This window comes from Solanum dulcamara, chromosome 11 (genome assembly GCF_947179165.1).
Source record: "Solanum dulcamara chromosome 11, daSolDulc1.2, whole genome shotgun sequence".
NCBI classification, from domain to species: domain Eukaryota; kingdom Viridiplantae; phylum Streptophyta; class Magnoliopsida; order Solanales; family Solanaceae; genus Solanum; species Solanum dulcamara.
In genome coordinates, this window is record NC_077247.1 from 41731331 (window position 1) to 41748295 (window position 16965).

General features: G+C 35.8%; 2 protein-coding genes across 2 annotated transcripts; both read left to right on the top strand.

Moving 5' to 3' along the window:
• The first annotated feature begins 11198 nt into the window (after nt 1-11198).
• Nucleotides 11199-13261, top strand: LOC129873374 (UDP-glycosyltransferase 87A2-like). The gene is made up of 2 exons (XM_055948457.1): nt 11199-11947; nt 12084-13261. Exons 1-2 carry the CDS (start codon nt 11452-11454, stop codon nt 12881-12883), a joined length of 1296 nt encoding a protein of 431 aa, XP_055804432.1. The 5' UTR covers nt 11199-11451; the 3' UTR covers nt 12884-13261.
• A 2019-nt stretch (nt 13262-15280) lies between these two features.
• On the top strand, nt 15281-16750 carry LOC129874239 (UDP-glycosyltransferase 87A2-like). The gene has a single exon (XM_055949501.1). It carries the CDS (start codon nt 15281-15283, stop codon nt 15734-15736), a length of 456 nt encoding a protein of 151 aa, XP_055805476.1. The 3' UTR covers nt 15737-16750.
• The last annotated feature ends 215 nt before the right edge of the window (nt 16751-16965 follow it).

The following is a 16965-nucleotide window of genomic DNA, read 5'->3' on the forward strand; positions in this document are numbered from 1 at the left end:
AGTATTTTTCTCTCAAAGTCTTTCTTTGTTATTTTCTTAATTTCTTCATTAAAAAACCAACAACAGGCATCCTGCCAATGTTTCAACATTGCTGCTTTGGTGGCATAGCATTAGTTTGCTGGATAGGTGAAACTGTTTATGAGGGGCCAAACAGAGAGAGTTGTAGGAATCTAAATGCACTTTGTGACTATTATGTTGTTCTTACAACTATATTTGAGTATGCAAAGGCTTGTTTATAACACGGGACTGAAATTGATCGAGTCAATAGGCTATGATGTACGTTTCGCCAAGATTTGGCTTAAATATGATGATCTTATCATCAAATTTATCCTTCTTGTCATGAAATAGATAAATCTTCTGCATTATTAGAGCTTCAAACATTCTCTTTTAGCTATTCTTGCAGAAGCGCGAAGTAGGTCTACTAACAATTTCTTTTGACATACTCAAATGAGTTTTCTCCCAGTACATGCTGTGGTCAGTTTAATCAGGATAATGATGTATTGAAGTTGTGGATACTATCATATCATCATTCATTCATTCATATATATATGATTTTTAGGAAATGAACTTATGGTAAATGTTTTATCAAATATGTTGTAAATCCTACTAAGTACTCCCTCTCTCATATAGTCTAATCATGTTCATCTAGTGGTTTACACCCTATTTTTCTCGATTTTGAACCTTTTTTTTAACTTACCATGTTCATTTCTTCCTCTTAACTTAGGTTCTTAATAACTTCATCTTTAACCACACTCCGGACAGACATCTGACACTAAATTCGTCCTTTGTTCTTAATCGGACTTTCAAGGCCAATAATCCTAGGAATTTACAGGTTAATCCATAGTTGTTATACTAAAAGTGGGAAGCTCCAAACTTCAAAGTTGGATTATCATTTTACCCCTCCACCAAATTAAAATATTATAAATTATTTAACTAATTGAATATTAAAATGTAATCATATCATATCATATTATACTAATAGTAAATACTAAACACTAAAAGTGGGAAGGTATTAAGTAAAAAGTTGAAAGAGTAAAATATCCATAGAAAGTTGTAAGGGTACACTTCTACTTTTTATATTTATTTTTATTTCTCTCCTTCAATTTAATCAACACAATATATATATATATATACTCATAAGCCAAGAACTATATAATTACACCAATTAAAATTCAATAACGCCTATTACTACTATTCAATCCTCTCTTCCGTTTTTTCTCTTTTGTAACTCCCACTATTTTTTGCTAATTTTTACTATTATTTATTTCACATGTTCATTATTCATAGACTCTCGAACTTCCTCAAGTTCTTAAAGAGTATTTATGTGCAGATTGCGCACAAGTGAATTCATAATTATTCTCTCTCATGAATCATGAATTTACTGTTTTTCCTAGGTTGGCTTTTCAGACTTCTCATTCCTCAAAGGTAATCTAGCTTTTCTTATTTTCTTTGACAGGTAACATTATATTACAGGTGCTTAAATATTCTAAAATTGTTGATTTTCTTCTTATTCTTTTCTTCAGGATCTATGTCTTGGCATCTGAGGTCTTTAAGAAATGAAATTATGGAATAGATTAGTCACATAAGAGCCCATGGAAGTGAAGGAATTAATACATTTCTCCCACTACAACAAATGCGGATACGTCAAGATCTAAACTACCGGATCTAACTTAATTTTAAGATAATAGAAGTTCGGCAATAAGCTAAGTGAGAATGATGCAAAATCGTTCATGAAAGCCCCAACGTTGATAATCAGAGATAACAATTTATGTTTTTCGAGCCTGGCCTATTAAGCACTTTCTCTGCAAGCTTTCCTCAATCTCTTTATCTTCATTATTTATTTTTTTACTTTATTAATTGTTGAACAACAATTATTTTGTTGAGTATGTTAATAACTAAATTAGTGGTGCTTTGGCAGTTTCTCTGGTGAAATGATCTATAAAAAAATTGCATGGGTCACACGTGAAAAGCAGAAACTAGTTTCTAGGATATTGAGGAATCTAATTTATTTTTTTTCTGTCATGGTATGAAATATAAGGTAAAAGAGTCAGTTAATTCCATTAGATAACTTTTGACAGGAGACACAGTTTAGCAAAATTTTCAATCTGTGTAGTGGGAGTGGAAGTTCCAAACCAGTTGCATGTGTAATTCATGAGAAGAAATTGTGTTAGTCCAAGATTGTTAACTAAGCTCAGAAGATTCAACTAAGTAAGAGGAAGCTAGAAAGGAGAATATGTATTTTGGTAAGAGAACTTTGTTATGGAAAAAGATTCTTTTATTTTTGTTGTTTTTACAAATGTACAAGACCACCCATATTTATACTTGTTCATGGATGGTTCTAAAAATTCTTCTAGATACATTTACAAAAAAAATCTAGTGAACTTTATCTTCTACGTGTAGATATTTCCTTAAAATGGTTATCCTAGATACTACTTTAGATTATTCTATAATTGACTACAAATATCTCATTCTCTAGAACATCTACACATTTCTTAGATACAACAAGTAACTCTACACAATTCTAGAAAGTTCCACTAAATATCTAGGATTATTTGACCATCCAAAAAATCATTTTTATTTTTCACATTTCCCCTTAAAGTGATTTTTTGAAAACTACCCCAAACTTGTTGCGGAAGATACTGTTGGGGTGAGGAAGCACCACAACTAAAGTTTGATATGATGAAAATAATGAAAAATAAATTGGACACGAGAATTTTACGTGGAAACCCCTCTAACTGATAGAGGGAAAAAACCACGGGGTAGAAGGATATCACTATTTTAATATGGAGTACACAACTCTCAAATACAAGGAGAAAACAACAATTAACACTTCTCTCTTGTAAAAGAAACAACTAGTAAAGAGGACACTCAAGACTACAATATTTATCTTGGTGTATTACTCTCTTTGTATTCTTACTCTCTCTTTCTGGGATGGAATAAATGAGGGCAAGAGGTCTTCTATTTATAGGAAACTAGAAACGCGTAAAATCCGCGTATTGAACCTCCCTTTTTGACTACGCGTTCAAAATGCGTTTTGTTCCTTTTTTAACTACGTGTTCAAAATGCGTTTTGTTGACTACGCGTTCAAAACACGTTTTGACTATCTTGCATTCTTCCACTCGAAGATTTAATTGAGAATCAATTAATTCTTCACACCATCCTTTCTACCCAATTACTGTAATGTTACGTTTCTATTAGGCCAATAGAAGATCAACACCATATGAACTTGTTACTGTTGATCGGCTTTGTAAACATATCTGCTAGGTTGTCATTAGTGTGAATTTTCTGAATATCCACACTGCCTTCTTCCACCTTCTCACGAACAAAGTGATACTGAACTCGTATGTGCTTTGTCCTTGAATGAAATGCCGGATTCTTTGCAAGATGCAAAACGCTCTGACTGTCACAAAACAGAGCAATCTTCTCTTGTTTGTGCCCGAGCTCCTCCAGTAACATCTGCATCCATATTGCCTTTTTGCTAGCTTGTGTAGCTGCTACATATTCTGCTTCCGTCGTAGATGTAGCCACGATAGATTGCAGTTTTGAAACCCAGCTTACAGCTCCTCCAGCAAGAGTAAACACATAACCTGTGGTGGATTTGCTTTTATCAAGATCACCTGCATAATCTGAATCAACATAACCTTTAATAGTAAAGTCTGATCCTCCATAACACATTGTAACATCTGAGGTACCCTTGATGTATCTCAGGATCCTCTTAACAGTATTCCAATGCTCTCTACCAGGATTAGCCATGTATCGACTAACCACTCCCACTGCTTGTGCAATGTCAGGTCTTGTACATACCATGGCGAACATTAAACTTCTCACTACTGATGCATACGGTACTCGAGACATCTCCATCCTCTCTGCTTCATTGCTAGGACACATACTGGAGGATAACTTGAAACTAATAAGAAGTAGGGTAGAAATTGACTTACAGTCTTGCATCTTGAAGCGTCTCAAGATTTTTTTCAAGTAGTTCTTTTGAGAAAGCCAAATCTTCCTATTATTTCTGTCTCGGTGAATTTGCATCCCTAGAATCTTGTTTGCTGGTCCCAAGTCCTTCATTGCCAATTGTGCCTTTAAATTTGTAAGACGATCTTTGTTGGGGCCTGCTACCAACATGTCGTCAACATATAACAGCAAAATAACAAAATCTTCATCACCAAACATCTTGTAATAGACACAAGGATCCGAACTATGTCTGTTGTATCCAAGGCTTATAATGAATGAATCAAATCTCTTATACCAACACCTCGGCGCCTATTTGAGACCGTATAGAGATTTGTTCAATCTGCAAACCAAGTTCTCTTTTCCCTGTTCTTCAAAACCTTCTGGTTGGAGCATATAAATTTCTTTTTCAAGTTCTCCATGAAGAAATGCAGTTTTGACATCTAACTGCTCCAAATACAAGTCAAATGTAGCACACATTGCCAGGACCACTCGAATTGTTGTGAGTCGAACCACCGGAGAAAATATCTCATTGAAGTCTATACCTTCTTTCTGAGGGAATCCTTTCACCACTAATCTTGCACGATACTTCTCCACTTGATCATTACCATTGCGTTTGATCTTGTAGACCCATTTGTTTCCCATGGCCTTCCTTCCTTGTGGTAATTGAAAAAGATCCCATGTTTTATTTTTATGAAGAGCTTCAATTTTTTCTTGCATTGCTGCCACCCACAGAGATGATTCTTGGCCTTTCATAGCCTCGTGAAAAGTTGAAGGCTCTACATCTTCTGTTAGTAGACAGTATGCAATATTACTCTCTATAGAATAATCTGAGTGCCAAGTTGGTTCTCTTCTCTCCCTAGTTGACCGTCGAACTTCTAGAGTTTCGATCTCAGCTTGCTCTTGTTCTTCGTGCTCTGGTGCTGCTTCAGAAGAAACTAGAACTTCTTCTATTTCTTCAACTTCAATTGTAGTAGTCTTTGATTTCTCTTTTGAAGTGCTACCTTATTTTGCTTGTATCTTATTTTCAACAAATACAACATCTCTGCTGATTACCACCTTGCGGGCTGTGGGATCCCACAAGCGATACCCTTTGACTCCATCAGCATACCCTAAGAAAATGCATTTCCTGGATTTTGGATCCAACTTCGATTTTTCTTGGGTGTTGTACATAACATAAGCAGGACTTCCGAATATATGTAAGCGAGAATAATCAGCTGGTTTTCCTGTCCACATCTCCATTGGCGTTTTCAGATCAATTGCGGTTGATGGTGATAGATTGATCACATAACAGGCGGTTTTGACTGCTTCTGCCCAAAATGGTTTTTCCAAACCTGCAGTTGCCAACATGGCTCTTGTCTATTCCAACAAGGTTCTGTTCATCCGCTCTGCTACTCCATTTTGTTATGGAGTATATGCCACCGTGAACTGCCGTTTAATACCTTCTTGTTTACAGAAGTTATTAAATTCATCACCAGTGTATTCTCCTCCATTATCTGTCCTCAAACACTTGATCTTTTTCACAGATTCAAGTTCCACCCGCGCTTTGATTTCTTTGAAAACTGGAAAACATCTGTCTTTCTCTTGATTGGATACACCCAACTTCTCCTGGAGTAATTGTCAATGAATGACACGAAATATTTCGCTCCTCCTAGGGACTCCACTGGTGCTTGCCAAACATCAGAGTGGACAAGATCTAATATTTCCTTGATTTTAGCAGAGGAACTACTAAACTTCAGTCTATTTTGCTTACTAGTAACACAATGCTCACAAAAGGGTAGTGAAACATTTTTGAGCCCTGGAAGAAGTTTTTGCTCAACAAGAATCTTCAAACCTCGTTCCGACATATGGCCAAGTTTACGATGCCACATTATCGTTGATTCTTCAAATGAACTTGCTGACGCGGTTGATGTTTCTCCTTCTTGGTGTGTTTCACCTTTAAGCACATATAGATTTGCAGCAAGTTTTTCTGCTTTCATCACTACAAGCACTCCTTTGGATATTCTCATAACTCCACCATGAGTCTAATATGAACATCCGTTATCATCTAGTTGTCCTAAAGACAATAGATTCTTCTTCAAGTCTTTTACATGTCGTTCCTCCTGGATGGTGCGTACCGTGCCATCATACATTTTTATTTTGATGGACCCAATACCAATAACATCCAAAGCATGATCGTTTCCCATGAACACAGACCCTCCTGAGATAGGATTATATTGATAGAACCATTCTCTCCTAGAAGTCATGTGCCATGTTGCTCCTCTATCCATGATCCAGACATCAGCGAAACGTTTTCTGCCTTCATTATTTGATATTGCCTCACTACATAAAATGTCGCCATCATCCGAGGTATATGCAATATTCCCTTGAGCATTTGATGGCTCAGGGTGTTCATTCTTCTTCTTGAACCGACAATCTTTCTTAAAGTGCCCTTTCTTTCCACAGTTGTAGCACTTGATATTCTTCTTACTTTTTGATTGAGATCTGCCATTATTGTGACTCCCACGAGGGCCATGTTCTGTTGGTCTTCCTCTCACCATCATCAAGGCTTCAGCTTGCTGCGAACTTGCTTGTCTGTCTTCCTTATTTTTGCGTCGATTTTCTTCTTCCAAGACAGCGACTGCAATTTCATCGAAAACTAGACTGTCTGTATTAATCTTTAGGTTGATGATGAGTTGATCATACCAGTCAGGCAGACTTTGAAGTAGAAGCTCCGCACGTTTAGTCCCCTCTATTTTGCAACCCATTGTTGTAAGTTGCGAAAATAGAGTATTCAAAGTATTGATGTGTTTAGTAACTGACATGGATTTTGCCATTCGAAGAGTATACAATCTTGTTTTTAAGAAGATTTTATTATGCAAAGACTTGGCCTCATACAACCCTGTAAGAGAATCTCATATTTCCTTCGCCGTCCGCTTTTCCGCCACACTAGACAATAATTGATCAGCTAGTGCCAAGTGTAGATCAGCAACTGCGTTACTGTCTATGTCATTCCACTTGCTGTCATCAGCAAAGTCTGTGGGCCTTCTTTCAATTGCAGCTAAGCAATTGTCTTTTCTTAATATCGCTTTTATTTTCATTTTCCACAATGAGAAATTAGTCTCATTGAATTTTTCAACATCACACTTTGTTGTACTCGACATTGTTATTTGCTTCACACCCTTCTAGATCGTTTCTGAATATTTTTGCGAACAATCGTGACAGACTGTACCGTCACCAAAATTTACTATTCACGTGAATAGTACTATTCACCTAATTTACTATTCACAAATAGTACCTTCGCATAAAATAGACCGAATAACCGAGGGCTCTAATACCACTATTGGGGGGAGGAAGCACCACAACTAAAGTTTGATATGATGAAAATAATGAAAAATAAATTGGACACGAGAATTTTACGTGGAAACCCCTCTAACTGATAGAGGGAAAAAACCACGGGGTAGAAGGATCTCTCTATTTTAATATGGAGTACACAGCTCTCAAATACAAGGAGAAAACAACAATTAACATTTTTCTCTTGTAAAAGGAACAACCTCCCTTTTTGACTACGCGTTCAAAACGCGTTTTGTTCCTTTTTTGACTACGCGTTCAAAATGCGTTTTGTTGACTACGCGTTCAAAACGCGTTTTGACTATCTTGCAGATACTCAATCAAAGGTTTTGATCATTCCGTGGTGAAGATATCAATAGTTTTCTTCTGACTCCTGTTACTTCTTCAAATGATGAATTTTTTCCATAGTCAATTGGTTTTGCAAAGAAACAATAATATGTATTGATAAACCTTTCATTTCTGTAATGTACCGACGGTCTTTGCGAACCAAGTGAGTCAGAGCTTTGTTGAGTTTTATGTTGTTGAGTTTTCGAGCTCCCATTTCCCTTAGCTTTATGATAGTTGTACTAACTAGATAAAGATCTATGATGGGAAAGTTTGGAACTCCAAAATTCAAGATTTTGAAACCTGCTCCTTCTTACGCAACTCTTTAACAGAAGGAGATTTCATTTGTATTAGCCTCCTCGTTTGAGTCGTTAATAGTCTGATCATCAATTTTCTGTGAAGCCTCAACATCATAATAGGATCCACCATCAAATTTTCTTTCCAGCTCTTCAATAACCAATTTATCAGCTTCAGGGCTTTCAAAAGTTATGTTGTTTGTCTCTCCTCTTGAAATTTGGCCTTCAAAGCCATCTTCTTCATGTATTTGATCATCATATTCTTTATTTGCTTCTAATGTTTTCTCTAAGTCGGTCATTGACCTTAATATGACAGATGAATGACCAGAGACATCAACTTCTACTACATCTTCTGCAGTGCCTTCTCCGTAAAAGTCACCACTAGCATATATTATTTCAAAAACTATCTGTTCAGGATCTATTTTGATTTCTATTATAACGGTTACCATATCACCAATATTAGCGTCTTGTTTCTCCTCGTGATCGACTGTATTATATCCTAAATCCACAATCCAGTCTCTTTCAAAATTGATGGAAGTCATGGCATCTACTGCTTGAGCCTCAGCTAAGAAGCACCTTCCCCAGTCTTTTTCTTCAACAACTTTCTCAGTTTGAGCCACATTGCTCTTCTTTGCTCGACAATATCTTCTTATGCGTCCTATTTCACCACAACGATAACATTTGAGAGGATTCTTACTGTAATTGCTAGAAGACTCTTCCTTCTTTCCGGGTGATCTTAAACCACCTGATAATCCATAGAGCGACATATCTCTAGATTTTCCTCTAAAGTTCCTCTTGTCGACTACAAGAACATTTTCTTCCTTTTTTTTGATAAATACACCAGCCAACTGTTTGGCTAGTTGCTCCTCTAACGACAACAAATTCTCAAATTCTCCAAGGATGGTTGTTGAGCCCATACTTGAATTAACGTCAAGAATGGAATATATTCAGGTTTCAAACCACGAATGATAATTCTTCTCATTCGTGATTCAGAGATAGCCTCTTTCAAATTTAATAAAGATATCTCAGAACATAAGTTCTTAATCTTTAAAAATTCTAAGCGATAGAAAAATTACCTTGAATGGTTTTAGCCAATTCATTCTCCAATATCTGCAGCCAAGCTTCATTCTTGTTGTTGAACAAACGATCGTGAGTCCTCCATATTTCATGAGCTGATTTACACTTTATAATATGATTAAATAAATCGAAGGAGATTGTCCTCTTCAGACTGAACTTCGCATTTGCATTAACTTGCTTACACTTCTTGTATGCACTGCTATTTTTCATTCCGTTATCGGGAGGACTTGTGTTACTTCCATTAACAACATCCGACAAATCCTCACTCACAAGGTATGATTCCATACATGTCTTCCATACCTTGTAATTGGACTGATTCAACAACTCCATCCTCAGCTATTAACACGGCCACTTAAATCCATGTACACAAACTAGTTGAATCTACCACCAACCCGATCTTGAAATATAACTCAAGCCAACATATGGCTATGGCTTTGATACCATGTAGAGAAAAGCAGAAGAAAAGTATAATTGAGGAGACCTTCTGCTAGCCTAATATCGTTAATAAGATCGGAAGATTCAACTAAAGAAGAGGAAGCTAGAAAGGAGAATATGTATTTTGGTAAGAGAACTTTGTTATGGAAAAAGATTCTTTTATTTTTGTTGTTTTTACAAATGTACAAGACCACCCATATTTATACTTGTTCATGGATGGTTCTAGAAATTCTTCTAGATACATCTACAAAGAAAATTTTAGTGAAGTTTATCTTCTATATCTAGATATTTTCTTAAGATGGTTATCCTAGATACAACTCTAGATTATTCTATAATTGACTACAAATATCTCATTCTCTAGAACATCTACACATGTCTTAGATACAACAAGTAACTCTACACAATTTCAGAAAGTTCCACTAAATATCTAGGATTATTTGCCCATTCAAAATATCATCTTTATTTTTCACGCCATGATCTTGAGAGAAACAACAACTGAAAAATAGAAGGATAAACGTACTATCTTGGCTAGACACCTATTCGAAAAATCTTCTGATTCACTTGACAACTTAGCAATCCTGGAACTTGGCCTCCTCAAAACCCAATTCTATATAACAAACACATCAGCCTTTGCATATTCACTTTATGAATTTTATTCCCAAATCGGTATCCATATAATCAACTCATAGACAGTGCAGCAAAGAACCCAACTATATATCAACCTCTGGTTCGTACTCCTAAGTAAACACACCATATTATATGTACTTTTTATTCGCCTCAGTCCGTTCTTTTCTTTCCTGCTTTGTTCCAAAATCACGGCAAGTCTGTAATCCGCAATATTGTGTGGCTTCATGTTACGGTGAATGATTATTTCTCACGAAAGAAATCTTACTTGAAAGAAAAAATATAGGGTATGTTGTTGTGTCGTTGTTACAAGTGAAAATATTTAGACAAAAAAAATGAATGTATTTTGATATTTCAAATAAAAAATATATTTAAAAAGATAGTATTAAAAAGTGTTATGTAATTAATTACACCAATTTTTTATCCTTTCAAAAGAATGAAAAAGTGAAATTACTCTCCTTCAATTACACTCAATTCCTTTCATGCCAACTAATTACTTGGTCTATCAAACATGTCAAAAAAATATAATTACATCAATTACATCAAATTCCAATTCCATTGTGGCTTTCCAAGCCCTTAGTATTATTGAGAACATGGAATGTTTGGTGTTTTACTATTGAATGTTAGCTGCAGCAGACATTTTTATGAAAATCAAAAGGTTAAATTAGCAAGCTACCATGGTAAGTCCTCTTAACAAGTTTCTCAAAAACAAAATTAACTTTAAAAAAATGGTGAGTGATGCTTCCAAGATACAAAAATTAAAATATTATAGCACGTATTTCTCGACATATTAAACAACTCGTATCTATTTAAACTTTTCTGTGTCAGTGATGCTTCCAAATCAATGTGTGAAAATAGAAAGTAAATGGAAATAAATTGGTGAATACGTCAGTATTATGAATAAAATATGATCCAAACTTCATGAGAAAAGGTTACTGGTTTTTTTTTTTTTTTCATTCATACTCTTTTTATTATTTTGATTATATTGGTTATCAAATATATTACCTTTTTTTGGTACACATAATTATTAAATTAATTTTTTACATATTTTTATTTATATACATATATAATATATATAGTAGCACCTTTAACTGTAACGATTTCATTAGATTTTTCTTTTTTAATAATAAAAGTAATCGCATGTAATGACAGATTATGGACATATTATTAAAAAAATTGCGGTAAGAATGAGTTTCTTTTGCTCGGAATTATACAAATAGCATGTCACATCCCATATTATATATCTAAATTTTTAAAATAATATTTCTTACTTACTAACACAAAATCAGAGAATTTTTTTTTGAAAACATTATCATAGCGGCCCAACATAACCTTCATCTTCACTGATCATCAACCTGGTCAACTGCTAAAACTAGTTTTCGTTTTCCAATTCATAAAGCAAAAGGATCATTAAATGGAAACTAGCGAGGTCGATGAAGCCCTATTTAGTTGCCACATATTGGCAATTCCGTATCCAGGTAGAGGCCACATCAATCCTTTGATGAATCTGTGCAAGCTGATCATAGCGACACCAAATGTTGTACTACAAGTCTCTTTTATTGTAACAGAAGAGTGGTTCAGCTTTTTGAAATCAGAACCAAAGCCAGATAATATCCAATTTCGAACAATTCCAAATGTAATTCCATCAGAAAAGGATCGAAGCAAAGATTTGTTGGGCTTCAAGGAAACTGTGTATACTAAGATGGAAGCTCCCGTTGAGAGTATACTTGACGGGCTTCCAAAGCCCAATGTGATTTTAGCTGATTCGTTCTTGCCGTGGGCCGTCCGTATTGGGGAGCGGAGGAATATTCCGGTGGCTTCATTTTGGCCCATGTCTGCCACGGTTTTCACCATCCTTTATCACCATCAACTACTCCTGGCAAATGGACATTTTGAAGCCAGTTTAACAGGTACTAATTGTTTAAGTTGTTAGATTAGATGCCTGTCATGTAAGTGTAACCTCCCTTAAATTTCGTGAAATTCATTTGCTTTCGTTTTCCGTAGATATGTAATATAAGTTAAGTTTCTTAACCTCATAATGAACAGAGCAACGAGAAGAGCTCGTGAATTATATTCCTGGGATTACACCAATTTATGTAAAGGATCTCCCACCTGTGTTCTACAGCAAAGACCGGGAGATGTTGCCCTTGCTTCTCGAAGCTATATCACAATTGGTCAATAAAGCACAATATGCCTTGTTCACCACCATTGAAGCATTGGAATCTCGAGTAATTGAGGCTTTAGAAGCTGAAACTCCTTTCCCCATTTTCACAGTTGGTCCAACAATCCCTTACTTGGATACTGAATTCAAGACTAACCAGCCTAGTCCAAACTATTTTTCATGGCTTGATGATCAACCTAAGGACTCTGTTCTGTACATATCCCAAGGAAGTTTCATGTCAGTGTCAAAAGAACAGTTAGATGAAATTATAGCTGGCGTGCACAGCAGTGGTGTCAGGACATTTTGGGTGGTTCGTGATAATGCATCCTTACTTACAGACGGAGTTGGCAACAGGGGAATCGCGGTGCCTTGGTGCGACCAATTGGAAGTTTTGTCCCATCCTAGTGTAGGCGGATTTTGGTCGCATTGTGGGTGGAATTCAACCAAGGAAGGAGCATTTGTTGGCGTTCCATTTCTTACGTTCCCTATTGGCGGTGATCAAGTTACCAACAGTAAACAAATAGTGGAGGACTGGAAGATTGGGTGGAGAGTGAACAAGGAAAGTGAGAAGCTGGTTAAGAAAGACGAAATTTCTCTACTTGTAAAGAGTTTTATGGACCTTGACAGCTACCAAGGAAATATTAACAAGTTCATTCGGGATATTTCTCGACGCCCGAGGCAATAATGTTTGGTTTATCAACAAGTTACGCAGAAATTATGTATAAACTATATAATATAAAAATTATTTCTGTAGTATGTTTCATCGGTTGAGCAATGTAATATGGCCCAAACTTTTGCAGTACTACTCTTTGTTGAATAAATAAAGTGGAAAGAGAACACAAACAAGCTGCACTTGGTGAGAACAAGTTCCTGCCTGCTGTTATTCACAGGCATCCTGCCAATGTTTCGACATGCTGCTTTGGTGGTGGAAAAAAACTAGTATCAACAACTTGAGTGCAAGAACCAGGTTCCTTACCCCTAACTCAAAGTGGTAAAGAAAATAATATAAGATTTATCGCAGAAACCTCCTTTATTCAAGAGAATAAAAATCATTACGATTTCATCAGCCAATGTTGTAGACTCTTTCCTCTTTTTGAGTTTAGGATAGAACAGATTTGACATTTGTGGCCATATTTAGGCCACATAATTGTTACCATTTGGATATTATTTGAACCTGCAAAAAAATCAATTTAACTAAAGTTTAATAATATTGTGACGTACTTACTGTTGGAAAAAACAATATATTTCAAAAATATAATAATATCCTTATAAGAGTGATTTAAACTCATTCTTTAATAGCCTTAATGAACAATTATGAGGAAATATTCCAACGGCTAACTTTGAATGACAATTATATCATTTCTTCATTGCCATTAAATCTGAAAATTACTAGCCTCTTTATGGAATTATAATGGTTGACCTCTTCATCCATAACCTTTTCATACCTATATATACATCTCTTTTTTTATGGTGATTAAATACTTTTGAATCTTGACAATATACATCACAATCATAATTTCTTCTCTTTGTTATAGAGTTGGGTTTTACTTTAAATGAATCTTTGTTAATTTTTGGCTCCTAGTTTTATATTATAAGGGCTTGTTGAATCCTGAGGGATACACATATACTGGTGAAATATCTTTAAGGACAGTTATAAAAGCACGTCTCAGGCTATGTGAATTTCTTACAATTTTTTGTGATAAAGTGTTAATATATTCATGATACAGTGCTAGTATTTATTATGGTGGAATATTTTCCGTAAGATTTTCAACACTTATGAATTAGGAAAATGCATTATGATCATAATTCCTTCTTTCTTTGTTTGGATTTATTCTCAATTTGTTTGCTATGTCCACAAAGTAAAAGTGAAGAGAGAGTCACTTAGCATACAAAAATTTGTGCCATTTAGCAGCTCAACGTTATCAGTCCTAAAACCCTAGTGAAAACTGCCCAAGTGGATCTGTAAATGTGTAACGATACATTAAGTCGTTTTGAGTACTAGGCTTTTTATTTCATAACAGACTTATCCCATAAATTTTTAATTGATATTTTGGACTATTCGATAACCATGGTTATTTAATTGAGGGGTAAATTTAAATAACAATTTAATTAGTGGGCTAAGTTGATAATTTATTTAATACTCTATACCAATTATTAAAATAAAAGGATAGGGTTTATGAAAAGTAATAATAAAGAATGATAAATTAATTATATTTGGATCGGGTGTCACGTTCTGACACGGTATATTTGGATCGAGTTTCACGAGCCGACACGATATTATTGGATCGGGTGTCACGTTCCGACACGGAATATTTGGATTGAGTGTCACGAGCCGACACAATATTATTGGATCGGGTGTCACGTTCCGGCACGGTGATATTAAAGGAAAACAAATTAAAACAACTTAATGCTACCCAATCTCCAATAACACATTTTCCAAAAGAGCGTGATGTGGAGGTCTAAGTCCTCATGTGTGATCTAATTATTGTTGATTGGTTATGTAATTGTTCATTGTGTTGTCACTTGATCTTGATCTTATTGGTTGTCACATGTTAAGTGCTATGGTTGATTTCTCGCTATTACTTTATGCATATTGATTTTTATTTTGAATCGGCCGACGATACCTACTCAGCACATGTTGTCCCGTACTGACCCCTACTGGTATTTTTCTCTGTTTCATTTTGTGGAGTGCAGGGAGTGTTCCATCGACTTCGACTCGACCTCAACTCTAGCCAGTGTCCAGCACATCAGGTTCCAGGGTGAGCTATTTCTTCTAGCTCGTGTTGGATCCTCTCGGGCATGGCATGATGTCCTTAGTTTTCGGACATATTAAGTTATTTATTTATTCTAGTGTTTGATATTTTCAGACGTGGTATTTTAGAATTAGATGTCCTTGAAGTGATGACTTTCAGGTTTTGGGAACACGTATTTAATAAACTTTAGTGGTTTTATTATTTTTTACTCTCATAAATTGAACTTCTGCATTAGTATTATATTTTATAAGTTGGGTTTGTATCGTTGGTTCTCTACCTAGAAAATTAAGTGTGGGTGTCACTCATGGTCCATTTTGAATCGTGACAAAATGGAAAGTTCCCAAGTGGATTGCCACATCTTGTCGATTCCATATCGAGGAAGAGGCCACATCAACCCATTGATGAATCTGTGCAAGCTCATAGCCACACAAAATATTCTACTACGAGGGTCTGTTATTGTAACAGAGGAGTGGTTCAGCTTTTTGAAATCAGAGCCAAAGCCAGATAATATACAGTTTCGAACAATTCCAAATGTAATTCCATCAGATAAGTGCAAGGGCAAAGATCTGAGGGGTTTCATGGAAGCTGTAAATACTAAAATGGAAGCTCCCGTTGAGAGTATACATGACGGGCTTCCAAAGCCCAATGTGATTTTAGCGGATTCGTTCTTGCCGTGTGCCGTCAGTATTGGGGAGCGGAGGAATATTCCGGTGGCTTCATTTTGGACTGAGTGTGAGTTTGATACGAAGGAAAATGTAGAAAATGTTTTCTTGGAAAACAAGTAATATTTTTTACGAAAATAGTTTGTGATATAAAAATCAACTTTATTAATTGACTTGGGATCTGACCCCTAACTGAATTTCCAGTCTCCATTTTCACAGTTGGTCCAACAATCCCTTATTTGGATACCGAATTCAATACTAGCCAGCCTACTCCAAACTACTTGTCATGGCTTGATGATCAACCTAAAGACTCTGTTCTATACATATCCCAAGGAGGTTTCATGTCAGTATCAAAAGAACAGTTAGATGAAATTATAGCTGGCATGCACAGCAGCGGTGTCAGGACATTTTGGGTGGTGCGTAAGAATGCATCCTTACTTACAGACGGAGTTGGGAATAGGGGAATTGTGGTGCCTTGGTACGACCAATTGAAAGTTTTGTGATTTTGGTCGCATTGTGGATGGAATTAGACCAAGGAAGGTGCATTTGCCGGCGTTCCATTTCTTACGTTCCCTATTGCCGCTGATCAATTTACCAAAAGCAAACAAATAGTGGAGGACTGGAAGATTGGGTGGAGAGTAAACAAGGAACAGGAGAAGCTGGTTATGAGAGATGAAATTGCTCTATTCATAAAGAGTTTTATGGACCTCGACAGCTACCAAGGAAAATAAATGAGTAGAAGAGCAATGGAAATAAGCAATTGAAGGCGGAGCCATCCAAGGAAATATTGACAAGTTCATTCGGGATACTAATTTCCCCTGAAGTGCTCATTTTTGGAACATACCCACAGTGCGTAAAAATAATTTGAAGTCTATATTTGAGGCTTGACAAACTGTCCAAATAAGGTACCCGTGACCAGCAATACCTAGTCACTGTAATCAGTTGCTTATTGCTGGAAGCCTACTTGAACACTTGTGAGCACTAGGAAACAGTTCCTATTCGTTTTCTTCTTATTTTGGGATTGTTTTGTTTCTTGTGCTGGTTTGATTTGCTAAGTGCTTATATCACAGTCACCTTATAATCACTCTATCCTCATTTACTGAGAAGTCTCATTAAAGTGGCTTGGTGTCGTTCTCATCTTACTTCGACTTCTATCTGGTTGGATAGACGATATCAACTAGGCTATAATATCAAGTATTTGAGTGGATGACTAACATTCCAAACCAACCAAAAAAAAAAATTTAAAAATTATTCACTGATCTATCATTTAGCGCTTTCGCTTTTCCTGACAAGACACGAATCAGCACAAACTTCTTTCGAGTAGTCAATTTATCTAGCATGTCTAATAAAAG

Bases quoted from the DNA above. Each gene is read 5' to 3' on its own strand.
- LOC129874239 (XM_055949501.1), top strand. From the start codon at position 15,281: ATGGAAAGTTCCCAAGTGGATTGCCACATCTTGTCGATTCCATATCGA.
- LOC129873374 (XM_055948457.1), top strand. From the start codon at position 11,452: ATGGAAACTAGCGAGGTCGATGAAGCCCTATTTAGTTGCCACATATTG. The intron at 11,948-12,083 runs GTACTAATTGTT...CATAATGAACAG, and splicing joins TTTTGAAGCCAGTTTAACAG to AGCAACGAGAAGAGCTCGTG.